At 31.7% G+C, this 27,936-nt stretch overlaps 1 protein-coding gene across 2 annotated transcripts in view; it reads right to left on the bottom strand.

Annotated features, from left to right (window-relative positions):
* LOC118181027 (delta-sarcoglycan-like) overlaps nt 1-27,936 on the bottom strand; it is a 392,038-nt gene that overhangs the window by 149,197 nt on the left and 214,905 nt on the right. For both annotated transcript variants that reach the window (XM_035350101.2, XM_035350100.2), the window contains one exon: nt 15,639-15,734. In XM_035350101.2, the coding sequence (XP_035205992.1) occupies nt 15,639-15,675 (37 nt within the window). In that variant the 5' untranslated portion in view covers nt 15,676-15,734. The remainder of the gene's footprint in view (nt 1-15,638; nt 15,735-27,936) is intronic.

Genomic DNA, 27,936 nt, shown 5'->3' with positions numbered 1-27,936 from the left:
ATTTGAACGCAGATTGATACAGGTCTAACATCTTACAACCAGTGGCTGTGCCCTATCTTTGAGGCCTGCCAAACGCCATCTTCCAACAAGATAATGCAAGACCACACGTTGCACGTCGTGTTCTGACCTTCCTCGATACACAGGATATTCAATTGTTGCCCTAGTGCTCGGTTTCCAGACCTGTCACCCACTAAAAGCATCTGGTTATGGGTTGCTAAGAGACTGACTCACCACCTCTCTCCAGCTAACACGGTTGATGAAATGTGAAACAGACTTGAAGAAGCATGGAATGAATTGATCATTTCTGTCATCCATGCCTAACCGGGTAAGTGCCGTTTAGCTGTCAGAAGTGGCAGTGTCTGTTTCGGCGAAACGCGTAATGGGGTTAGCTTGATTCGACGTTCAAATAAATGAAATTTCCCTTGAAAAGCCTGTTTGGAAGTCGAATTGGGCTAATTTACCATTTTCCGCTCACTTTTTAACTTTTTCTGTTTTTCAATTTTATTAATGTTTTACATGTCTAATGATTTGATTTTCATGTGTATTAATTTTTTGAAAACGTGTTAAACCTTTTGGAGCAGCAGCTCTTGGTAGCTTTTAGGCGAGCTTACTACAATTTTTATATTTTACTTATTTTGCAGCATATTGCGCAAGATGTTTTCTAGACCAAAATTGGTTTTTTAAAAATTGTTATTACTGCTTTGCTTGATAAATTATGTATATGAATATATATATATATATATGAATTTAAACAAATTAAATTTAAATTTTAACAAACACGTATAAAAGTAAAAAAAAACTTTTTTAAAACTTTTTTAAAACTTTTTTTGAGGTTCACACTCGCAGAGCAATCCGCGCTAAAACCCGTACCAGCATACTTTTCAGACGGTTCGATGGGTGAGATATCGGCGGATAAAGATTGCATACCCTAACGAAAACCGTTTAGTGGTTACAAACATGTATTATTTCTAATTCTTCAAGTCAATTTCTTTATAAAGATTTAAGTTTTATTTACCTGGCTAAAAATGTACGTGCTTTCCCATTATCAAGCACATATATAAACTGCTACAAAGTATTATGGCAGATTGATAAGATTAAAGTTATTTGGTGAGAAACTAGTTGTTGTCTCTATGGCAAATAAACACGTGATTTTGATTAAGCTACAGTTTTATTGTACTTACACAGTTATAAATTTATTTATGTTTCATTTCTGTCAAGAACTGGGTGAAAACCCTCATCTAAATTCACACATATATAAACTTATTTATTTTTCATTTCTGTCAAGAACTGGGTGAAAAACCTCATTTAAATTCACATAATCGGCTTAAAATTATATAAAAGAGTAGGAGTTGCTAATCAGATAAATCTTCCTGAGAATTTGGAAAGCTAGAGCTAATTGTCGTCATTGTTTCTTCTACGGCTGAAACGGAATCTAGTTCGCACTTACAATGTAGCATTTCGATCATAAATCTTCCAATTAAGAAAATCGTTAACATGTATTGTAACTTAGCAATATTAATTAGAAAAATTAATAAAATTCAGGTATCCAATACAAAATAGGGATTAAACTGTATACCATATTAAACTCAGTTACGGGAAGAAGAATATGTTCAGGAGAGAGAAAGAGCTTATTTGAAAACCAGCTCTATAACTCTTTAGGTGACAAATTTCTTCTCAGTTTACTTCAATCTCTACGCGAACTCTGTAGATGTCCCAGAATCTTATTTCCGCATAAGCCATGTGACGTAAACATGGCTAGAGTCCAAAGATAGCACATTTAAGCGTCTGCGGCAAATCAGATCTCACCTTTTGATTAACACGACTCCTTGTAAGTCGGGAGCATTCCAGCCGCCTTCTGTTACCATCCGAAAATGAGTGAGCAGATGGCTTGTTGAGAGAAGATTTCAAACACGATATCATTAGCTTGAAAGGATGATGCTCCATGTTCTTAACACATTTCAGTTTGATTTTTATTGCTCTTTGTAAACTACGATATTCGCTTCATCTCGCTTTGATGGTCGTTTACTGAAAATATGTTTCATGTCGTGATTCTCTTCTGACCTTTATTATTAACTTAATCTTTATTGGACACGTTATAAGTGAAAAGATTATTGGATAAATAAAGATATCTTTTCTCGATCATAAACGTAAATTCTTGTACGTGAGATGAATAACTCTCCAACTCATGAAACTTTCTCAGGAAATATATTGATTTACTATTAATGTTGTACGTTACTATTGACATTGTTATAGATTTTACATATTTGTGTGTGTATTTATGTATTTCGATTTATATTATTATAAACTGAGCAAATTAGCAACACGGCTTTCAACAAAAAGAGAGTGAAAAAGAGTTTTATTCCATGTGTCCATATATCATTTTACGAAGTCAATCTATATAAGTGATACAGGCATAAAATATTCCTTTCCTTAGCAGCCTATAATTTTCGTTTCATTTAGAATTACATTTTTATATTTAATAAAGTAGGTTTGAAGTTATAACGCTATATTTTAATGCCAAATCTGAAAGATATAATGAATGAAAGAGATGTCATTGAAGCATGTCAATATAAAGCTCATTTTCTCATATATTAGTGAAAGCGAAAAGTATGACAACAAGTCTGGTCCCTTCTACAGTAAAGAAAGTTAGACACTGAAAAAGGGTCTAAAACACCTTTTAGTTGCAAATAAAACTAATATGCATGTGCTTATTTCATTGCTAATAAATTATCGTTTCGGACATGTGTCTAATGCATAAGCGATTCCGCATACCTCCACAGCAAAGATTCCCATTACAGACTTCCATAAATTTAAAAATACATAGTTTAAAAATCGAAAACAACGCAATGTTAAAACAAAATTTATTAAAAAAATCAAAATATGAGAAACGCAGTAAAGCTGCTTCAAGCTTGATAAAACAATCTTCAAATTAGTTAAAGTAATTTTTTGCGTGTTCATCCTGTCTATCAATTGTAGTATTATACGCTATCTCTAATTAATATTTTAAATCATTAGTTTATAAATGCTCAGCTTGGAGCTTCTCTGTACACAAGGCAACAGCAAAATCTGTAAATGGATGTTTTCTAAAATCTTTAGAAATACTACTTTTATCGTGTTATACATTATTTCGTGTCTGATGTAAGAGAAGCTATAATTCTTGTCATTTATCAATTCCCAATCTCTTCTTTCTTTACTGAGTACCTCTCAATATGCGTAACTCAGAAACTAAGCTACACATATTGGGAGTTATTTGCTTTCCCATTTGTTGTTATATATGCTCCATTCCGCTCCCAATATTCTTTCAATATCGCAAAACTGAATTACGTTATTGGGAATTAAGTTATTTTTGTTAGAAAATGTTTTGCCATTTTCAGAAATCTAATAAATACCTTGTAGAAAAGAACGGAAGAATTTTGAAATAGGGAAATATACTATTTTTAGATTATGAACAGTTTAACAAAATATTATATTTCTTAAGTATTCTAACGTACTGAAATATTACTGATCTTTATTCACTTATGTTTCACATATTCGTTATAAGCATTTTGTTGCAGAGTGTATAATAGTTATAAGGTGAATCCTAGAAACATAAATCAAATCTATCATTAGTTTTCATTTAGAAAAATATGTGTAATAATCTGTCATTGCGTGTGCATTAAAAATAACAAATTCACTAAGAATAAAAGTAATTTAAGAATTTCTTAGCCAAGAAAATATTTAAATATGAAAATAATAATTGGCCTGAAAAAGAAAGCTCATAAAAGTTATTTCAAATATAGCAATACAACAAATTTAATATGAAGTTGTTTCAAATCATCGCAAGTAATAATAATCACAAATTTAAGTTAATGCGCATAATAATTTACATGGAAACTAATTTTAAGAATTAGAGAGAGAAATAATCTGTGCTTTGAAAATTAAACTGCTTTCTATTAAGACAGCTAGACAAGAAATTAAAACTTTCAGTACTTCAAAAACGATTCGCAGTGCTTAAATAATTGCACGTCGTGTGAAATTTCATGCACAAGAGATATTTCCGTGTCGATAGTTAGCAGAATTATAGTTGATGCCACGATCTAAATAAATAAATATTAATTCTAACCGAAGGTGATAACCAGGTTATGATATGATAGTCAGCAGACTTTCCTTAAATTGATTGTGATTTTAAGTAGCACAAGAACGTAGATTTTACAGCAATTATATATTTCGAATGGCTGTAGACACTGGGACCAGACATTGTTTTTCCATTGTCAGAACAATACAAGTGTTCGTTCCGTAAATAGCATCTATGAAGGATATTTGCTCTCCAGAGTTGCAAATATTGTTTAACCATGGAGATTTTTGGACTTTAATTTCACGGAGAATTTTTGATACGCACTAGCTCGAGAAATGTCCAACGTTCAACAATAAAATATTGCTGAATACATGAAGGATTTATTTGACAAGAAATGGTAAGATGTAGATGTAACTTCATCAAAGCGTCGCCTCATCTATTTGGAGCGGGTGAGAAAAATCTATTCTGAGGCTTACCGTTTGACTTTCTATCACTCAACCAGCTTCCGCATGTAACTATGCAAATTAAACTGAGTTAATCCTAAAAGCAATGTTTTAATAGAGTTGAACTGAACTATTGAAAGCCTATACTCATCAAAATGTTTAAAATTTTTGCGTTAAAATTCTTAATTTGTTTATTATGAAAATGCACAAAAGTTAATTTCTTCAAGTAGATTAAAGTCGAAAACATTTCGAAATTTCCTTTTCCAAAATGCTTTCTGCAAGAAAAATCTTCCCCTCTAAAAACATTTAAAAAGCAAGAATGTTTAGATTCAGAATAAAAAAAGCAAATTAAAATAAAGGTCTTTTCATGATCACAGAAATTATTTAGGTGTAGAATACTTTGATTGCTTTATTAAAAATCAAATTTTACTAATATTAACTATATAAATGACTAACATGCGTTTGAAGTAGACAATAAAAGAAATTTAAAGTGCTGCATCATTGAAATAAACTTTTCTTCGACTTTTATCTCACTTTTACTTAGTCAAGGATTGTATCTGAACTTTTTCGCCAGAGTACATTGCAATTAAATAACTTTTAGCTGAAACTTAAAATAAGCAGAATTCCTAAAGAGATTCAGTTGTATCTAATAGGACAGATTATCTATCTATTCTAATTTACAGCATTAGTGGTAAAAATTCCACTAAGAAAAGTTAGAATACAGAGTCTCCTTATGTATTAAATTCTTTGAATTAGAATCATTTTCAGAAATATATAAAGAGGCCTATTATAGAATTATAAATTTATAATTTATCCATATAAAATATTTTTCTCATTTCCCCCCGTGCACGCCCTCGCGGCGTAAATTTTAATTACGTCCAACTAGCAACTGGAAGATCCGTGGTTTGAATACCGATTAGGGCACAGATGAATTCTCACTATTCCAAAATATCTAACGGTCAACTAGCTGGGTTCGCATTAAAACGTGCCAGACGCTAATTCGCTTCCACTTGGATCTGGTCGATTTAGTCTAGTGCTTCTCTCCATTCACTCTTTAAATGGAATATAATGTAAGGAATTGTGGCATGCCCTCGTGCATGCTGCCTTTGTTAGGTGGTTACCAAATATAATTGGCAATGGAAGATCTGAAGTTCTAATAACATGCAGGGCACAGAGTATTTTTCAAGTTTTCGAAGTCCAAAAATCAATCTCTGCAAGTTGATGCCATCCAGATTTTGATCACAGTATCTCAATGCTTCATTTCTGTACTTCACAAAGCTGCAAATATTCTCTATTTAGAATACTTTAAGAACGGTTTTATTTTTCAACATTGTAATATTTATGCTATAATAGTTTTCAAATCACTCAACCACTCATGACGACATCTAGCTTTTTCCATTGTGCAAACTCTGTGTTAACAAAGCATTTATCTACCCGTTTCTTTTCAGAAATGACCAGTAATGTCATTTAATATTGCAACTACTTCTTTAGCAAATAATCTTATCTGATTTCGAATTGTGGCTAATTTAAAAACCATTTTCTTTAAAATTTGGGGGAAAATATTTAGAACACATTTATCGCTGAAATAAAGCTGTGCAAAACTGAACAGCGCATTACGCTTCTTTGGGAGATAACAAAGAAAGCATTTGACAGCTGCGGCTCCCATTTTGCATGTTCTTTGTAATTTTGGTTTAAATGATTTCTGGAAGGACACGAAAATCACCACACATTCTCGACGTTCTTCTTTCCCGTTGAGAGTAAACGCGCTTCTAATATAATATAATATATATAAGTGATATAAGCGAAACAGAAAAATAAAACAACTTTATTCAAGCTCTGAACGAAACAGTGATCTTTGTATTCCAGATTAAAAAAAAAAAACATTTGAGAGGAAGGAAAATTCTATGTGTTTAAGAGAACATACACCATGACGTCTTTTACAGCCACGCTCTATAAATAGAGCGAAATGAAAGCAATGAATGTCTCCGGACCTAACGAAGATCAAAGTTCGTTTTCTTTGAAATGTACTTTTGTTACTGATTTTTATAGTTTTTGTTTTATTATTATTGTTTCAAGAGATCTGAAATTTAAATTTACAGCAATTTTTATATAAGCATAGAAAATCCGTTTAGTATATTACCATATGTTTTATTTACCCGAAAACATGGTTAGACTGTAACAATAGTGTTCAGGGGGATAATAATGTTACGGGATATTGTTTTAAAACAGAAACTACACTGAATTTTGGACTGTTCTTTTGTGGAGCATCTGTTTCGCGGATTATCCATGCATTTCGCTAAAAAACTATTTTCTGATTAGTCCTTCAAAAAATTAAGTAAGCATTTTAGAAGAAATGCACGATTTTTGAAGCAATGAATCTTGTTGCTAAGACGTAGAATAAAGTTAGAAGCTTAGGACGAATTCATGACTGAAATAAAAACATTTTAAAGTAGACATTCTGATGAAAAGGTAACAAGTACTTCCTTGCCGTAAACTACTCTACCACATTCAGAAGTCAAACTACAAAAATCAGTGTTATATTTTCAAATTTTCACGGGACTAGTTTCGATGGTTTTACTGAACTTCCATCCTCAGCTGCAAACGCGCAAATGATGCGATCGTTTCCTGTTGCTGTGTGCAAGACGCGGTAGATCACTAACAGCGCGAGTTCCGGAGGGAAATGATATAGCGAGAGACAGGGACTCGCTATCGAGCGCCAGACATCGTTGAAAGAGACTATTACAGCGGGAGGCTTACTTGTATGGGTTAGGATAGCAACGAACGGCCACACCGACCAGTACGTGATTCTTGGTGATTCCGGCACATCCAACCAATATCGCGATGAAATTGTACACCCTAAGTGTGCATCCCTTTATCGCTGCAATGGTTACCGACTCGATATTTATGTAGGATAACGCATGCCCGGATAGAGCTCGAGTTATCTGGAGAGTGAAACCATTTCACGTCTGCCGTGGCCTTCTAGATCACCGGACCTGAATCCCATAGAGCATGAGTAAGACATGACAGCACGTTGCAGTGTGCCGCCAAGCATCCTCCACCAGCTACGACATGCATTACTACAAGAATGTGCGCTATGTTACAACAAGCGATCAACGACACTATTGTCAGCTTACCTCGTCATTGTTAAGCATGTATTTCAGCTGGAGGGTATTATACCTGGCGCAAGTATAATGTTTTCAGAGCACATTCTTACGACCCATTTGCTATTTCGCGATGTGATGGTCTTGATACATGTAAATTTGTACGTCTTTTCTTTATTGTTTGCTATATGGTTTAGTAATACCACCCAGAACTCTTGGATCAAATTCACGTATAACCATCAAATAGTTTTTGTTTTATTCCGTTTTTTTAATCGTATTTTGCCTTTGTTGCTTATTATTTGAGCAGGAGTATAAATAGTTTTGCTAACTTTTAATGAAATAAATAGTATAAGTTTATTTGTTCTGTAGAAATTATTAGGTTAGAGTTAGTAAAATACGAGTAATAAACGTAAATACACGGTTTCAGCCTACTTGTCTATAAAAGATTGTAAATATTTTTGCAATTTTGATACATACAGTATTAGCTAAAATTTTGGAAAGAATTGTCATTATACATCCAGTCGTTTATTAAATTAAATTTTGCTTAGTATATTATTAACTGATTTTGTGCCATATCGTTAATTATTTTATATCTGTTTCACCCCGCACAAGAAATGCCCGTATTTGTAATTTACGTATAGATGAATATTTTTTATAATTGCTAAGAAAGAAATTCAGAAATTGTAAAATACATTTTGAATCACTTAATTGTTTAGACAGCCAGTCCATGAAACTAATTATTTCTCTTCAAATTCTGTCTTGATAAGTCAGATGCATATATGAATCATTATCTTGCTGAAATCTCAATCATTCCAGCCTATTAACATCCTAAGTGGAATTACATGTTTGCTGATCATAGGCTGACAATGTGTGATGCAATATACTAATAGTTGTGAAAACGGCTTATTTAGCACCTTTCTGAAATGCATTTATATCATCATTCCAACTAATTCAGCTTGTTTCCAGGAAAATGTCTTAAATTTCGAGAGTAAGTCATTCCAGTAGCATCTGTTACTGTCAAAAGCATCTGTGTCAGTTTTTTCTCTTCTGGGCATACAACCGTTTCCCAGTTTTCTTACGAAATTCCTATAATTTTTGCTTGCCCTATTCTTAAGCATTATGTTTCTCTGCTAACGAAACGCTTTATTTAACTTTAAATATTCCAGTTATTGAACTTTTGTTAATAGAGCGAACAACCTGCCTCGTCATTACAACTTTTTTTCTGTTAGATGGAGCAACATTCCTTTACTTACCTATATCAGTGCGGATTTCCTTATATTCTTTACGACTGCTACTAAAATCGCACTTATTTTATTAATTTGCGAAACACAAATATATTTGTTAATAAATTTAGTTATCTCCCTGTAAGATTCCTTTCTGATCAAAGTGAAACAAGGCTGTCCTGATAATACCAATGAAATTATTTTCCTTCTCTCTCTCTTTATAACATATAGCATCGTTTATAAGCTTCTTAGCGTATACTTATAGCTGCTTACAGTTGCACTGGCTTCAACCGTTTTATTTAAAAATTTTAACATAATTAAAGGTAATTGATACTCGCACATATAACTTAAAATTTTTCATATAACTTAACATTTTATTTATTCTACTATTCAAAAAGAACATGAAATATTATTAATATATTTTTAGTTTTTTTTCTATGTATATATATATATATATATATTTAAATTCTCCTGTGATCTATTATGTATGATTTGTAGTTATAGCAACCAGCTTTTATTATGCATACTAAAGTTTCGGAAGAGGTATAATAAAAAAGGCAATCATTTTGAAAATACCACTACTTTGAACTCGAAATTGTCATCTTCTGATTCTGTAAAGCTATCCTTATCAAAATTCGTTTATCTTCACGGTCTGGAGTTATGAAGGTATATAGAATAGTAAAGCATGCAAGGAATCTCGTCTTAAAGAAGAATGCACTCAAGTAGTATTTTCTAAAGATTACTGACCGTTTTCGTGCTACACATGCGAACGAAATCCCACGCAGACACTGAATTCAACTTCCCCGAGGCGAACTGCCCGAAGTTAGAGGTCTTATCTATTCTAGCATTAATGGACATTTACTTCCTTAAGTGGAAATCAGAAAAGCGCTCACTATTCTTTCATAACATCAGCTGACAATCACATTTATAGAACTGTTTCCTATTCCACAACGCAGATGCATGAGACGTTATTGTTAATTTCTGTAGGCTCAGATGCCTTTCTTTCATATACTGATTTTAATTCTTTGAAATTCCATTATTTTTATACTTAAGGTTTACGCCTTTTATACAATGAAAGTTATCTATTTTTCAGTTATGGATGTCGATTGGATTACATTATTTCATTATGACAAAACACATTAGAACTAGCTGCTCATGTGGCAGATTGATGATGATGCTTATATGGAAGATTTTCTATGTCAAACTAGCCTTTATTTATAATTACACAAAAAAAATAATTGCGAAAATCTGTTTTCAAGGGTATATACAGCAACACCTCGCATAGATTGGATAATCGGTTACGCCAATATTCCCGACGGTTTGAAATTCCTTTCTTGAGGAACTGAATACATACAAAAAACGATAATATAAAAAACGAATACGTACAAAAAAAAAATTCTCCCTCTTTCTCAGTTGTTTAAATGAGATTAATAAATTAAAAATGTCCTTATTAAAATTAATTTAGAAATAGATACGTTTCATATAACTCATTTCACTCATTGATATTGCAGTTTATTACGTTTTAATATACATATCTCCATATTTTACGTCTTTGAGCTTTTCTTTTCATATATTTCTTTGTCGCAACGAACTGTACTCTTTATCATTCGGCGAACTGCAAGGTTACGTTCAATATTGGAATGAGCACACGTAATATGCTTTGATTAGATTTCAAACTATTGGAATAATTTTTTGACTATTGCTCAGCTGTTGATTCTCGTGCAAAGACAGTCGTCATTGTCTAACATTTTTTTCAGTTCATTAACTCGTTGTTCATCTGTGTTAAAAATGGTCTGTTATCTAGTTAATTAGTATTCGATTTCAAAGTGTTTTCTCAGTATTGTATTCTAACTCAGAGAAACCAAACTTTTGTCTACTTTTCTTTATGTTATGACTTCAGCAAAATTGAGCAATTTCAAAACCAATAAAATAATTTGCATAAAGTGGTATGATATATTTTCTTACTGCCTTCACATTTCTTGCCGTTAATACACTTCTGGCTTTCCTATAATTTCGATAGCATTTCTAAACGTTGTAGTTCTTCCAATACATTAAAGTAGACGTATTTTCTGCTCTAGCAATAGCTCTCAGAGCTCAATGACGAACGACTCGAGCACATGCCACACACAACTGAGCAATTCTAGTAAAAGTTCAAATATGTATTGTATAGCATTATTTTTTAAACAGCGTAAACATAAACCGCACAATAAGAGAATTGATTATGAGCGAAGGAAAATGACCAGACGTTTAAGCCTAAAAATGTACTATTTTTTTTTAAATTTAAACGACCAGACGTTTAAGCCTAAAAATGTTTTTGTGTACTATTTTTTTTTAATTTAAACGACCAGACGTTTAAGCCTAAAAATTTTTTTGTGTGCTATTTTTTTTTTAATTTATTTTCATCTTGTTAGTTAAAATTTAGTTTGTTATGAAATTTTTTAATCGGACGCTAGTGACAATCAAAGCAGTCTATGCGAGATATCTTTATGTTTATATATGTACTTGTATGATTTCTTCGCAGATTGCAACATACCTTTTATAGATAATAGCCATCAAAGTGTGAGAGTAGAATTATTAGACATCATGCAGCACAGAAAGTACCATTTTGAATTTTATAATTTTGTCAAATAATTATTTTTTAGTATTCAAATTAAAATAAAAATATTCATGCTTTAGCATTTTTTATAAAACCTTTCTGTTGAGCCTCTCATTAATGTTTTATACTACTTCGCTATTTTTTGCATTTGTAGCTTTTATAAATCATCTAATGTATTTTATTATCAATTAATATCACATTCCTGTTCGTAATAACTTCTATTGTTTCCCTATATCATCTCAAACAGCCATTTTATAACATTTTGGAAGAATTCAGAAATTATTTTCACAAAGATGTTAACGCCTTACACCTATATAAATTAAAAGGAACAAATTTTATTCCCCTATCAGTTTTCCAGAATTCAGTCGATTTCTTCTCACTGTCGACGAAAATTTTCTTTCAACATCGATCTTTTATAAATTAAATTAACGAGATGAATAATACAAAACATTCTTGAATCTTCAAATGAAACTTAACTCATCTTTTCTATACTTTTTTATCAATATTCTTACAAGGTGAATAAAGAAATGGCTTAATCTATTAATTTAGCGTTCGTATAATATATATATATATATGCAGATAGATATACATATGAATGCTAAAAAAATCATGACATCACTTATCATAAAAGGAAAGCTCGGATAATGACAGCACATTATCCGAAACCAATATTTAATAAAAAAATAGAAAAAATCTGCAAGTTTTAAGCATTTTAACACGGGGTAACTTGCCTCATTATCTAGCCAAAAAAGAATTATGATTCAACTTTTATTATGTGGGTAAAAAAGAATTTGATTCGTGATGAGAAAACTCGTTAAGGGGTAATTTTTTGTAACTATTATTAATAGAAGGGAAGGTATTTTAAAAGATATTTATGTGTAATTAAGTGAGCGTTCGACACTAGATGTGTCTTTGCTGACAGGAAGGTTTCGGAATGATTATTACGGAGATAATTCCGCATGTGACTTCAGAGACTGGAGTATAATTTTCCGAGCAATTGCAATAGTTATACTCTTTATTTTTATACTCTCGAAGGGCAAAGAATGTCACAATTCAGTATTGAATATTTCTTTCAGTGAGCTTTAATAAGCAACGAAACAAATGATCAATTTATATTTGAAATATGGCTCAAACCAATTTGGTTTTATAATCAATCATTTTGAAAATATTAGGATTTTATTTTAAAGAGATGTTGACTGCAAACGGATGACAGCATTTTAAAAATATGAAAGGTATTAAAGCATACTTGATTAAGAAGACCCAGGGATTAAAGTACCTCATAATGCTCGTAACTTCGAATAATATGGTTAAACTCTTCTAACAAAGCACGTTTATTTCCCAAGAACACACTTTTATTTTTGTTTTCTAATTTTCTCTTCCTCACTTTTGCTGTAACCATACTTAGATTCTTCGACAAATTTATCCTTCCTATTGCCTCATACGTGCACTTGAAGTGCTCCGAAATATAAACTAATTAACTCACACTCTATCTGAAGTTAAGGAAGCTGTCTGACACTTAAGTATATTTTCATCGCATTCCTTCTTGAACTTGAGAACTTATTAATAACTTTATCCCCCGTTATTTTCTTATACTTTATATACATACATATATATATATACAACGTGAACAAAAAATCCTTTTACCCGACGTTTATTTTAGCAAACGTCGATCGTAGACACTTACTGCCAATTACAAAGATGTTTCAAACTACTCGAAGTTACATGTTTTCGTAATTAAAAAACTAATTTTGTATAAAATGCGAAATCTAACTTTTTACACATTCTTCTAGTTCTGACAGTTAAGAAATTTTTTGTATCCATTATAAAAAATAAACAAAAAATATTTGACGTTTATGTCACGAAAATTCACCAAGGTATTTAATTTTAAAATTTGTAACATTTGATATCATTTCCATTTTGTACACATTTACATTTGATATACCGAAAGAAATTTTGCACAGGAAATTGATAAGTATACATAGGTACAAATATATCATTATATATATATATATAAGTGCAAATCTTTAATATTTATAGGATTTTTTTTAACTTATGAATTTCAATTTTTGGTCTGTGTGTAAAACTGGTTCTAAATTTCTTACTTTATGTCTTTACTGATAGTTATATTTATATATATATAGAAAACAGCAAGAAAGAAACAAGCGACAAGAAATTGTATACCTTGATTTGCAAATATTAAAGTAGAAAAATATCAGAATCTATCATAGAAGAAGAGGTTTAAATTTTCGCCCCTTAAAACTCATTAGTTGGAAGTCTGACATCTCCAAGAAAGTTATAATTAATGCTATTAATATCCAAATTCTTAGAATCAAAAGAATTTGTAATGAAAAGATAATCTTCGAGAAGAAATACAGAACCTTATTAATATCCTCTTAGAAAATCAAATTCCAAAGTTCACAATTTCGCACACTTTAATAAAAGCTGGCATTAACTTTATTTTTTAAATTACTTGTGTATATGTGAAATGATATTTTCCACCCAAACCTGAAAAGGAATTAACTAGTGGATGACGTTTACGAGTAATTTAATGTGTATATGTAATTAAATTTCTCTTTTTTCTTTGAATTTGGTTAGAATGAAAAGAATAATATTCTTTGCTTATTTTATGGAATTTCTAGCCATTTTATTCTTTTACTAAACAAAAGAGCTTATTTCGATTTCTTAAGACATTTTCATAGCTCGATTTTGTGAGGAATTACGACATTTTTAAACCCTTATTTCATTCTAACTCTGCTTTAAAGCCAGTTTTAAAACCACAATTGTTTAAATCATCGCCATCTTGGATGGTTTCTCTTAAAAGATAAGCATCTAAAAACGAAGCCATGTTGTCACTTGTTGCCTTTTCATAGTGCGAACCCCTTACCCCCACCTCCATTCGGTTTTATCCACCAATTGCTTCACACTAAGAAAGCGCGGGCCTTTTTAGTGATTTTACGTTCCCTTGCTATTCGATAGTGGCAGGGTTTTTTATTTTCTGGTCTCCCCCTTTTTCAAGTTTCGTTTAAAATTCTGGCAACCTATTTAGCCTCTATACTTTTAACAGTTGAGACTATACTGCTGACATGAAAATTTTTTGAAGTTTAAGCTTGATTTTTTTTCAATAGTTTCATTGTTTTCATTTTAATATTTCCTCCTTACTTACAAGATTCGCTCCAGAAGTTACTATTTTTAATTTTCCTTTGGCAATTTTTTTTAAATTCACAATGAAGTTGATACTTTCCTTTACATAAATCAGCCAGCTCTAGTATTAGAATATGAATACATTGACTGAACAATTTATATTTTAATTCTGAAGTTAAATTGATTCATTAATTCTGTAATCAGAATTTATTTTAAATTTTGTCTTGAATTTAGTTAGCGTTTAGCCTTTTTATGCTGCTTCAGATTTTTAAATTTTTTTGGAACTATATATAGCTGTTTCTATTATATGAGTGCGAAGGCGTGTAGGGAAAACATCTGAATTTTTGTAGACTTTTAAATAAATTTTGTTTGATATCAAAGTTGGATTATTAAAAAGCGGTTTGGAGTCTCAATGGATTCAAAGGAACGAAACCTGATTTCGGCACTCATTAATCAAGTTGGTTTAAGGCTCCAAAATACTTTTCCCTTCACAAGTTCCGTTTGAAGCGTTAAAAAAAAAGAGATTATAACTTTTATTATTTTTGGTTTTGTTATGTATAAATTTCGCGTCTTTTATATGTTTTTACTCCTTGAAGTGAACATTATTAACCCGGAGAAATTAGGATGGACCTTCAAAATTTGTAATTTATATATACAGTTTTCCTAAATATAAGTAAAGGGACAGGAGGCATGTGTAAAAAGTTAGATTTATTTTTTATACAAACTTACATTTTTTAAACTTTTTTTATTATTCCAGTATAGAAAGAAACTACATTTTTCAATTAAAATTGATACTTTGTTTAATCGTTATTCCTTTAATTGATGTAATGATCTGAAAATATTTAATTTCCTGTTAAGTTATTAAACGAAGCAAACAAAAACAATCAAAAGCAAAGCATCAAACACTACTGTTTTGTTTTTCGTTTGAGGTAGTGCATTCCATGAAATACCAATTTTCATTCTTTTCCTTTCATATTGCTATATTTATAAATATATATATATATATATCTGCAATAAAATGTATTCCGCGAGCATTTTAACCTGAAATTTATGCTGCAATTAGGTTTAAAATATACATACCTTCTTGATTAGGTGCCAGTTCGTTTGAAGTCGCCATTTTTATTACTTATTTCTATACCCAGCAAAGTAATCTGTAGATTAGTCCCCGTCAGTGTCCTGAAATGAAGCATTCAATCAAGCAATTGTAAGACAAAAAAGATCGATTTTAAACATAAAATGCATTAAACAGCTTGAATATTAGATATGAAATACATTTTTTTCATAAATACTAGATATGAAATGGATATCATAAATGCTAAACATAAAATGCATTACATGTATGCTGTGTTAGCAATGTGTTTTAGCAGTTACTGTTATCCTTCTCATTCCCTTTATAAACTGTACAATTTTAGAGAGATACCAGAAGAATGGCTACTTGTCATAATTTAATAGTCTTTATAGTTTTTATGCATGTGAGGAAAGTTATATCATATAGCACGTTTATTTCGCAGGTTTTACGTTTTGTGCCTTTTGGCATCATTATTTGCAGTCTATCATGATCAGAAACTAAAAGAACATAGTACGAGAATTCTTGCCTCGATTACACAGATAATGATGCTTAATTATTCTACAAATCAATGTGAAAAATCAAGCTTGCCAGCCGAAAATATAAAGGTTCAAAAAAGAAAGTTTTGGTACCTCATATGATAGAATTATTACTTAAAAGCTGGTGAGCGAGTCCAATTTTGTCTGGAAATTCAATAAACACAGCCTTTCCATTTTGAAGATGGGATCCTAGCCGAACGATGCACTGAACTTTCTCTCAAATTTATACGTAGCGCAGAATCCATATATAGCGTAAATATGAGCAATTATTCCTTAGGGATTCAACAAAATTCTTCCTAGGGCAGCCTTTGGGTGCTTTGCCGTAATAAAAATTTCAGTCCAGTTTATAGGAGAAATCTAGACGAATTTCAACTGAAAATATTATCTAGCTGTTAAAGATTATCTTACTCTTAGTTAAGTAAGTGTTCAACTTTTTATGTAAATATTAAGGAAGAGATATCTGTACTTATGTGATCAGCTGTATGTGCTTAATTATGTTTTTCTATAAACTGTAGAACGCGAATAAGGTGATAAAAGTAACTATGGAATTAATTTAGGTAAGATATTCTTTGTAATTATGTATCAGCATTATGTATTCAAGTGTTTGGAATCAGATGTCAGTTTTATACTGAGTATGGTGCTGTACGTTTCTGTTTATGTTCCCTTCAACGTACTCAAGTCTGTATTTATTACTTCTCTGCATGTACTATGAAGGTCAGTTCGTACTTGGGTAGGATTTAGACTACATAGCATTACTTAATGATCAGATTTATGTATTATGTTCATCAGTTTTAGTTTTAGTTTTCATGTATTACGCATGCATTTTTAAGCGTTATGTATGCAGGTATTAGGGATACGCTTTCTGTACTTCTGTACTCAGTATCATGTTTGTTTTTCACTTTAATATTCAGTTTTGTACTTATGTATGTATTATCCTGTCTGCAAGTACTACGAAAGAAAATCTAGATACATGGTTCAATTTGTAAAACAACTCCAGTTTACGTTTGCGCAAAGAACTAAATTATGCAGAAATTTGTTATCTTAGTGATAACAGGTACACAATCTTTTAAATGTTTTTACATAAGTGTCAGGCACATAGAAAGTAATGTGCGTTAAATTACGTTTGGGCACTAGAATTTATTTTAATCTTTTTTATCTTAATTTAATTTTTTTAGTTTACTATGTGCAATAATTTAATAGGTTACTTCTTTCCTTCATGCAAGACAAACGACTTTACAAAAGCCAAATAAATATATAACACTTCTGTCAGGATTAGCATCCGCATGTAGACATTTAGCAAGTCCAGAAAATACACGGCAGTTAATTTTTTCAGGCAGAGTCCTCCTTTCTTTACTTTTTCTAACACAAGTTTCTGTCTATTCTAACATAGATTCTTAACAGTCTTTAGATTGCTTCTTTGCTTAATTTTAAGTAGCTCCTAACAGGATAGTCTTTCTCCGAACAACAAGCTTACATGTAGACTTTATGAGGTTCTTAGCCGTCTATTCGGCTGTTTTCCCGGAGCAGGGTAGAACAGAGAGTAAATGATTTCTGCCAGGAAGATAACACACTGTGAGGCTAAGGCTAGGTCAGTGGTCTTCTTTGGTGGCACTCACTCCTAGTTAAGTGTCTAAACCATGCTCCTAAAGATAGAGATCTTGGCTCCCTGAAAATGACTTTACTAAGTTCTATTGGCTTTGTAATGCTATAAATGCCTTAGAGTATTATAATGTAATTAAGAGTAACAAGAAATGAAGTGTGACAATATTTATATCCTTATATATTAATAAAAAAGAACAGGTAGCTCCTTTTTTATTAATATACGCGGCATTTATTTTGGTTTCACTTTTTATCTACTTTGGAACATGCAGCAAATAACACTTTGAATGTATGCAGTATGCAAATAAATTTTAAATCATACATAGATTTAAAAACATTTACTCACGTCATTTATATTTTATTTCATTAACTTCGTATTTATCATTGCAAGAATAATTGTAATGTATTAACCGAGTTAGAATCAAAATAAAACAAGTATACCATTATTAGTAAAGCATAAAATGTGCATAGTACTTTTAAAAGCAGTGACAAACAGTTGATTGCAAAAAAAAAAAAAAACACTAAAAGGAGAAAGACTCCTTTTTACGTAATCTTAGTTTTATTGCACTTCGAGCTTGCCAAACACTGAATTGTATCTCATAAAACATTTAAATACATTGCGAAAACTCATTTGAAAAAGAAGAATTTTTGACATATCTGGCGTGCAAGCAGTGTTAGCAAAACGAGATTAAATATTTATTTATCTAAATTGCACTGGAACGCACAATCACGATTTTCCTGCTTTTCTGCTTTCCTTCTCTTTTTGTGTAAACGTAAAGTCTGAATTCATCTCAACCGGAATAATTCAAGAAAAATAATTTTTTTTTTGTTGAAATTTCTTTCAATAGAATTTGTTTTGAACATTTACATACAATTTATCATTGTATATAAAATGGTAGACTGATTTCTTGTCAATGCGATGAAAAAGCGCCAGTTCAATATAAAACACGGACCTTTAAAAAAAGTTCATCCTAATTTAAAAGAGGTGAAAATAAATTGTTTTGAAGCCAAAAGAATTTAACGTTGCCCGCCTGCTCACAGTTAGTACAGTTTATTATACGTACATGAAATATATTTCAAAACTGTTTTCATTTTTTTTATTTGAGCAAGATTACGAACTCGGGAAAAATTTAAAAATTCACATGTTAGTTCTGTTATATCATAAAGGTATCCTATTACTGTAAAATAACCTATTTTACAGTAAAATAAAGTGAGTTTTAAATTTTTCTTACGGTAAAATGCGCTTAAATTTCCAGTAGTTTGGTAATTATGAAAATGTAAATTTAGTGCAGCCCAGATAAGAATGATATTTTGAATTCAACGTATTAATAAAAACGTTACTCTTAAAATGAAGTACATCAGTTTTTCAAGATATTATTTTTAAATGAACACATTAAATGCAAAACAGAGAAGTAATAAAATTAAGGATTTTGATCACTTTTCTTGTTACCCAAGTTGTCGTCATTCTTCGCCTACTCCTTAGTATTAAAAACATATTTAGCGAAGTCATTTTAAATTGTTCGATCATTTTATTACGTTACACTACCATCTCATTTATCAACCATGCAGTCTTGCAAATATTGTCATTGCACGATATAAAATATCCTTATTTTTCCTCTATTTGTCACTGCAAATATCTCTTTTTCAGAGTATAGTCAGTCGACGTGATACAGTATTTTTAATTTGTCTTTCAAATTATAACTGTATTGCGTAACAATGCAAGAGATTTAAAAATAATAAATGCACTTTTCAATAATATAAATTTATAATTTTTATATTTAGAATTAAGTATCTAAAGGATATAATTTAAAATTTATTTAATTTATAACATAACTAATTGTTACATTTAAAAATCTGCAGCATTATTGTAATTCTATTTATTAAACGATATATGGAACGCTGTATAATATATACCTTGATTCAAAGGAACCTTTTGTGCACTACCTAACAACGAGTTTTCCTCGAAAATTGTCGGCCATAAATTTATCCGACTATTTTTTTTTTTTTTTTTTTTTTGGCTACATTGTTTGAAAACTGTTTAATGATAGAAAGCTGTCAAATGTATGTTTTAATGAAGGCCTTAAATTTTAATTAAGAATCTTAAAAAATTGAATTAAACTGAATCAAATGTGTCAGTGTTCTGGAAAACAGACGTTACTATTCTCATCTAATATTCTTTCAAAGAAGTATCCATCTCCCTGATGGCAAATAAATAAAAGGCGTGAATATTGATTGGATTTGATAGCCTAATTGTCATAACATTTGTATACGGACAGTAAAAATATATATTCATTTTCAGTTTTTACAATGTGCCCAAAAGTGCAGTAGTATTTGCGAGGATTACATTATTTAGATTATGATACAGTACTTGAAGGCTAACTACCTAAGGGGAGAGATGATTTCGGAGAAATGTTTAAAAAAAAACCTGGTTCGTATTCACGTTACACGTGGGGAAGGCCAAAAAAAAAAAAAAAAAAAAAAAAAAAAACACTTCCATCTAGTTAACTTATCCTCAAAGAGTGGTTTTCCCCATGTAAAGCATGGTTGCGAACCAGTTTTTCTTTGAACAATTTCTACGAAGGCATCCCTTCCCTTAAGCAGATACCCCTAGCGTGGTTTCCCACATTCAAATAAACCAAACCAAAAGTTCGCCGAAATTTAAATCTGAGCCAAATTATCAGTGTTTAGCTGCTGATAAGTAGTGTTTGGAAGAAGAAGACCTTTTTTATTGATTTAGCTCACTATAAAAAGCACGTCTTCTTCTTCTAGACACTAGTTAATTAATCGAGGAATTCGGAGCACAACAGGTGCAATTCTATCAATTCTGTTTTAACAACTGGGTGAGAAAAATGTTCCTCATCCATCTGTCAGAACAGAATTCTTTATTAAAAGTTTGGTATGTAACTATGAGATTGCTAAATTTTTTATTGACCATAGCTACGTAAACAAGTTCATTATTTGAATTCAGTGGATTAATGAGAAAGATACCTTTAGAATGAAGTACATCGATTTTTGAAGACATTGTTTTAAAATCAACAGATTAAAGATATTTTAAAATCAACCCATTCTTTCTTATACTATTCGGTAAAAATACCTAACATAAAGATTCTCATGTAGAAATTAAATTTTTATAAACCGAGGGTACAGCATCTCTTAGTTTACATAGCTACTTAGTTAGCGTATCTTAATTACACTGAACACTTCAGGCGATCATGCATCTTAATTACACTGAACACTTCAGGCGATCATGCATCTTAATTACACTGAACACTTCAGGCGATCATGCATCTTAATTACACTGAACACTTCAGGCGAAATGCAGTAAAGCATGCTAAGTAGCCTTGTAGTCTAGACGAGTGATCATTCAGTTTATAGGGTATTATTCTAAACTAATCAATTATTATGATTCAGATCTTTACTGTAACTTCTTTCCGTTTCCTCTCGAGAACTGCCAACTCTGGTAAGTTTGCAATTTTTCTGCTTTGCGTTATTGATGCCGACATTTGAAGTAATATTCCGGTTAGAGTTTTCTGAGCCAGCTTAGATTTAAATAAAATTGTGTAATCTCTATCTGCTAGTCTATAGAGCCTTAGTTTAGTTACACTGCCACAAGTGGTGGTCGATCCTGTTAACACAATAAGTGCGTTTATGTTCCATGTTGTGCTTAAATAAAAAGGTTTATTTTTCAAGTCTTTCCAGTACTTTGCAGTTAATGTCAGATAGAACGCTAATTCGCTTAACGTCTATTAGGGTTTGGAACTAGTTTAAGAACTAGTTTTTACCTAGAACTATTAGTTCTAGGTAACTAACAAAATGCATATTCAGGATTTTCCTCACCAGATGTATGAGGTTATGAACATTGTGATAAAGAAATAAGTTGTTATGAGTGGCACAAAGGAAGTATATATTTAAGAACATCATTTATGTTCTTTTAAATAGCAAGTACTAGACGATGTCTAACATTTAGAGTCTAACATTTAACTGTTTCGGTGCTACTAGACTTCTTTGCGTGAGCTTTGAAAGTGCCTGTCATGAAATGTGTCCTTAACTGTAACCTTCTTTAAATTGCAGGTCGCCGCTTTTTCAGACTTTCCTTTCCCCATCGATGACGAATAGCTGATAGCCTTGCACTTTGTAATCGATTACGAAGTCTCGATACTTTGTTTACGTTTTATGCGGAATTGTGGTAAGGTTGTATGTGGAAAATCTTGCGGGATTGATAAGGGCCGCTCTTCATATTTAATTTTTTTTTCTTGCTGTGTACGAGAGTGGACGCAATACGAATAAATCTCTATGCTACAGTCAATTATTTCCATTATTCGAATTAATTCATCGTGAGAACTTTAAAAGTCTTAATAAACAGAAACTTAACTCATATTGCTGATACAAAAGTATTGATATGCTGTGTTCAATTCTCTTAATAAAAAACAGCAATTGTGCATGTAATGACAGTAAAAAATAGTGAAAGTTTATATATGTCTGTATTGCTGCCTAAGTAGTAATAATGCATGATTATAAAATAAATATTAGAATCTATTGAAGTAATAATTACATATGTAAGAACACAAGAAAAGAATCTAAATTTTTATTTATTTTAGTGATCTGTATTTTTTTTAAAATTATGTTCGCAGAGTTCTATTTTAAGTTTCCTCCAAACAGCAGAGATGCGTGTCCTAAATTTTGTACTAAAAACACAAAATTATGTTCAAAGAAACGAAATTCATAAATTTTGCATTGCCTACGATTGCTAGTTAAAAGAATCATGTTTTCCTTTTCTCCACATCGAAAAATTATACTGGGGGGGGGGGGAGACACCACTTCATTTAACATTTGATGTTTTATATCAATAAAAATCCCATGGTTTTAACCATTGAGTCTAATTTTAATCCCTCTTCATTGTTAGCTTTTAAGGAAATTTGCTTCTTATTTGCATTTTGGTCTCTCTCTGTCAGTAGTGGTATTAAGGATTTGGTTTTTATCATTTAGCCAAACTCTCCAGTTTCTTCTCTTTCCTTACACCCAGTGTGCATGCCATGCTGAATGCCTTATTTCAGATTAAAAATGTATAGACAGAGAACAGTACCAGGACGACAAAAGTGGTAATTTAACAACATAAATAACATTGGCATCAATTATCCTCTCCCTAAGACAACCACTTCCATAGAAAAAAAATTTATAACAGCTGTGCCTGGCTGTCTTACAGACGGTTCACTATATTTTATGATTTAAAATTAATTAGCTCGTTTTAATACTGATGCAATTTAGTTTTTTTTCGTAGTTCAAACAACCCATGTTACTGATCAAAAAGTAGTATCCTATGATTATTAGTCATATTATTAAAAATTTCAAAATGGCTTTTGGAAATTTACCTCCTTACACAATGATTTCCAGTTTGGCAAAAAATCTTTCACAAGTTGGTCTTACTATGGGCAAGTATTGAATTTTGTTTCCGAAATGATAACCAGTAATTTTGTTTAGAGTTATAAATCATTTCTATGGTATATGTATGAGGGTTGGAAATTTAATAGTGGCAACACAGCTGAAAAAACGCTACGCAACAAAACCAAAGAATATCGCGTATACCACACATGAACTACATACCTACCTTATCTCTCAGCAGAAAGACTCGTCCTGCCTACGTCACGCGCATGCGGGGTGACGCGAAGAATGAATCCTAGTATTAGCTCGCGGTCTAAAGTAAGTGTTGTCAGGATGTTTTCAAAACAAGAACAACGATGTTGGATAAAAATTGAATGTGCCAGAGGTCGTACAGCACGACAGTGTCATCAAGGGCTTCAAGAAGCTTGCGGGGAGTCTGCATTGCCTTACAGAACCGTAGCAAGATGGGTGAAAGCATTCAATGAAGGACGCCAAAACTTGGCAGACATGCAGCGGCCAGGTCGTCCGAGTGTCAGCGATGCAGACGTGCAAGCTGTTGCCGCACTAATGGACAGTGATCGCCGCCAAACGATTCGTCAGCTGGCCGGACAAACAGGATTAGCGCATACGACTGTGCTGCCCATTCTGAAGGAACGCCTGTCCATGAGAAAAATTGCTTCACGATGGGTTCCACATCAATTGACGGAAATGCAGAAGTGGCTACGATACGATGCTGCCCGAACCCACCTGGAGCGCGAAGGAGATGCTTTTTTACGCCGTATCATTACGCTGGATGAGACTTGGGCCCGATCGTACCAGCCAGAACTGAAACCCCAATCAAACGAATGGCGTCATCACGGGTCACCACGAAGTTCGAAATTTCGTCAGAACCCCATAATGTGAAAGTTATGGTGCTTCTCGTGTACGACTGTGATGGTGCCATCCTAACGCATACCGTTCCCCCACAGCAGACCGTCACTGCGCAGTATTACTGCTCATTTTTGGAGCACAATCTCCGACCAGCTTTGAGAAAAACACGGCGACACTTTCTGCAGAACGCTCCTCTCATTTTGCATGACAATGCTCGGCCGCATGCAGCGCAAGCTGTGACTGATTTGTTCAAGCGATGGGGCTGGGAAGTGCTTTACCATCCACCATACTCCCCAGATCTAAGCCCTTGTGACTAAGACTTAATTCCTAAGGTGGAGGAACCACTTCGTGGCACTCGCTTCCAAACTGTTCCTGAGATTCTTGCGGCAGTAGACCGGTCCGTTCAAACTATCAACAAAACAGGCGCTGCTACAGGTATTCTACGACTTCCACATCGTTGGAAACGGGTTGTACACAATGCTGGCGACTATATTGAAGGACTGTAAAACATGGTGACATGAATCACTTTTGTATTCCTTGTAAATAAATAGTTGCCACTATTAAAGTTTACATCTTTTTAGTTCTTAATATACTTCAAAATTTCTTTTTCTTATGCCATAAGGCATGTGTAAAATAAGCTTATTTCCTTGTATTATTATTAAGCCATCCAGAAGAAGCCTTTCTGACAATTGATCACTGAAACTTATGCCGTACCTTTCTGTTAATTCGAAAATAATTTTGGATAATAAAATAAATATATTAGAAAAGTATTATAGTATTAATATATTTTTTAAAATATATTAAATTAATATATTAGAAATCTCTGTAATTTAAAGCAAGCTTTCATTCTTCAACTACATGTCCATTTCCGATACCAAAGGCTAATTCCATCATAATAACTTATCTTTTACCCGGTCATTATTCAGCGAAACCTTTCTATTTGAAAATTCTGTGATCATCCTTTGTAATAAAGGCCAAAGATACAACCTCCACCACCTGCGAAATGCATAGCTCTCTTTATACAGGATCTCTGTGGCTGTTACTAGAAGGCACTAAATAGTATGTTCAAGCACTAAATAGGGTTCCTTATTCTCTGTTTGTTATTTAGTGTGTGATATATTTTTGTGTATGTGTATTTGATAGTGTGTACATATATATATATATATAATGTTGTATGAACTTAAATCCATTTAGTGCAAATACAAGTTATTATTACTTGCGCAATTGCTGCAAAGCACACTTTTAAAATAATTCTACTTTAATTAAACTTAGGAGATAATATAATCAATTAATCAATACGGTTTAGGATATAAATTATTATATATATATATATATATATATATATATTAATTTATTTCCTAAACAGTATTGATTAATTGATTATATTATCTCCTAAGTTTAATTAAAGTAGAATTATTTAAAAAGTGTGCATCCATACTGGTAAGTTATATTTTGAAAGATGTTTTGAAGTAATTTGAAAGCAAAATGTTAATAATGTTTTAACGGGGACTGGAGTTAAATCATCACGAGGAATAATATTACAATTGTAAAAGTAAAAATTAAAACATGTAATTATTGTCATTGATCGGAAATTAGTTGACTTTTCAAGGGGAACAAACCAACTCCCGTTCAATGATCAATAATTGATAAAAATACGTAAATATGAAAGTGTTTCCTCTTTACTCGAGTTATAAGTTAAAGCCAAACCGGCAATTCTAGTCAGGCCAAATATTTCCGCGAATAGTTGTTACTCAAAGAACTGATTCTCATGAAGCATTTTAGTCAATTCAATTTGGAGTAAAAATCAATTACTGTAGAGAAATCTTGTAAAACTCGAGTAATCGTCCCCGACACTATCATCTTTATGTATTTGAGTACTATATTATTTGTAGAAATTAAACATTGGAAATTGTCATTATGAAATCGAAATCAAAGTAAAGTTGAAATAAACATAGAAGATTATAAAAAAGATAAATAATGCAAACTTTGCAAAAACAAATCAAAGAGAACATAAAAATAATATAAAAATAATATAAAAATAAAATAGAAAATAATATAAATAAGATCAGTGAATGTACATGAAGATATAAAGGCCAGAAAGGTATTAAGTAACTTACATTCTTTCTAGTGGGGGAGTTGGCAGTGTGTTCTCTTCGTGTCTGACTCAGAAGTGTAGGGTGTCCGAAAATTCTTAGCGGCAGTAGGGGCTTTGAATTATATCAGTCGGTAAGACTTGGTTGAAGAAATTTATGGTAGTGGGTGGGACTTTGAATTCTTGAGGGATGTATTTTGTGGAGTTCTTATCTGAGAGAGACCGTCTGTTAAGATTTTTTTAAAAATACTAGTGAATGGAAATTAATTAATTTCTGGCTAATTGTCGTGTCGCAATGATTAAGAATTTAAGAAAGGAAAAAGGCATTTTCGCTATCCAAGAGCTAGTAGACAGTCTAAAGGCAGGAAATAGGCCCATTTTTTTAGTAACAGTATATGTCTGAAGACAATTAGCTTTTTACAATATATACAATTGAGTAATTACACTATACACAAATCTTTCAACTGACAGTCATCCAACTTATACCGCCTTCTCAGGTTTAGGAATAAATTATCATATCCCTATCAGTTAAATGATTTAGAGTGAGTATTTAACGCCTGCTCTTTTAAGGCAATGGTTGATAAATTGAAAGGGAATTAGATTATTTTTGAGAATTTTGATAAGGATCAAAATTTCGCGTTGTAAATCTATTGTATCTGTGCATATAGTTTTAATTCGTTGTATTTGATTAATTATAGTATTGTTAATTACTTTTTTGGATATGTTGGAGTTCCAATTTATTAATTTGTTAGTATTGAAATTGAAGTTTCTTGTTTTGTCAAAAAGTAAAATTTTTTTGTAGTTAATGATTTGAAGATCTAGAAAGTCTATGCTATTTTGTGAATTATTAGTTTTATTAAGTTTAAGACAATTCGGATAAATGTCGGAGTTTTCAATTTTACCAAAATTATTAATTGTAATAAGGTCATCAATAAATCTGTAGGTGTGTTTGTAGTAATTTAACTCTTGTGGTTGTAGATTTTTTTGGAAGTTAAATTCTTTGACAAATAAAAAGATATTACAGATCGAGGTGCTGGAATGTAAGCCCATTGGCAATCCTCTGACTTGTTTAAAAAGTTGATTTTGAAACTTGATGTAGTTATGAAAAAGTGTGCATTTTAGGTAGGTTTTCCATTTGTCAAGAGTCATGATATTGAGTATATTAGGGAAAAGTTTTGGTAGATCAAGTAGACTGGTATAGATTTCTTCATATATATATATTTGTCTATCATTGGAAATAAAAATATATGCATTACAAATCTGAGTTATTAAGCAAATTAAGGCTGTTTACACCTTTCGTTCCAAAACAGATATTCAAATTAAATACATTAGGCAATTTGTGTTTATTTACATTTGTTTCAATAATAATGTTTTTGTTGGCATTAATTTCTCTATTGGTTGTTTAAGGCCATTTTTTATCCATTCATTTATTGAAATATTTACATTTATTACTTTTTTTTTCCATTAGATAATCCAAGAATTTTGTATATGGTACAATTTATGGTATAGGCTTGTATATATGCAATATGAGTACTTTTTTTAATTTTCCAGAAGAAAAAATTCTTATCTTCTGTTTGTGATCTTATTATCGGATTGTGTTATAAGGTATTTCTCTTGCCTTCGTAGAATGTCTACATGATCAGCACACTCGGCACATATTCGAGAGGTCCATGGTTCGAGTCGCGGGAGGGCATTGCTCATTTTTCACGTCTCTCAGCTTACAAAAAAAAAATCCTAATGTCTCTATAGTGTCTTCTTCAAAATAAAGAATCTGATGGAATGAAAATATTTTGGTGATTAAAACTTTTTAATCACTGCTGTTTACATCTAAAT

Source organism: Stegodyphus dumicola, chromosome X1 (assembly GCF_044657685.1).
Source record: "Stegodyphus dumicola isolate Sdum_Otavi_A_Nest chromosome X1, ASM4465768v1".
Taxonomy (NCBI): Eukaryota; Metazoa; Arthropoda; class Arachnida; order Araneae; family Eresidae; genus Stegodyphus; species Stegodyphus dumicola.
This window is presented reverse-complemented; position numbering and strand designations above follow the sequence as displayed.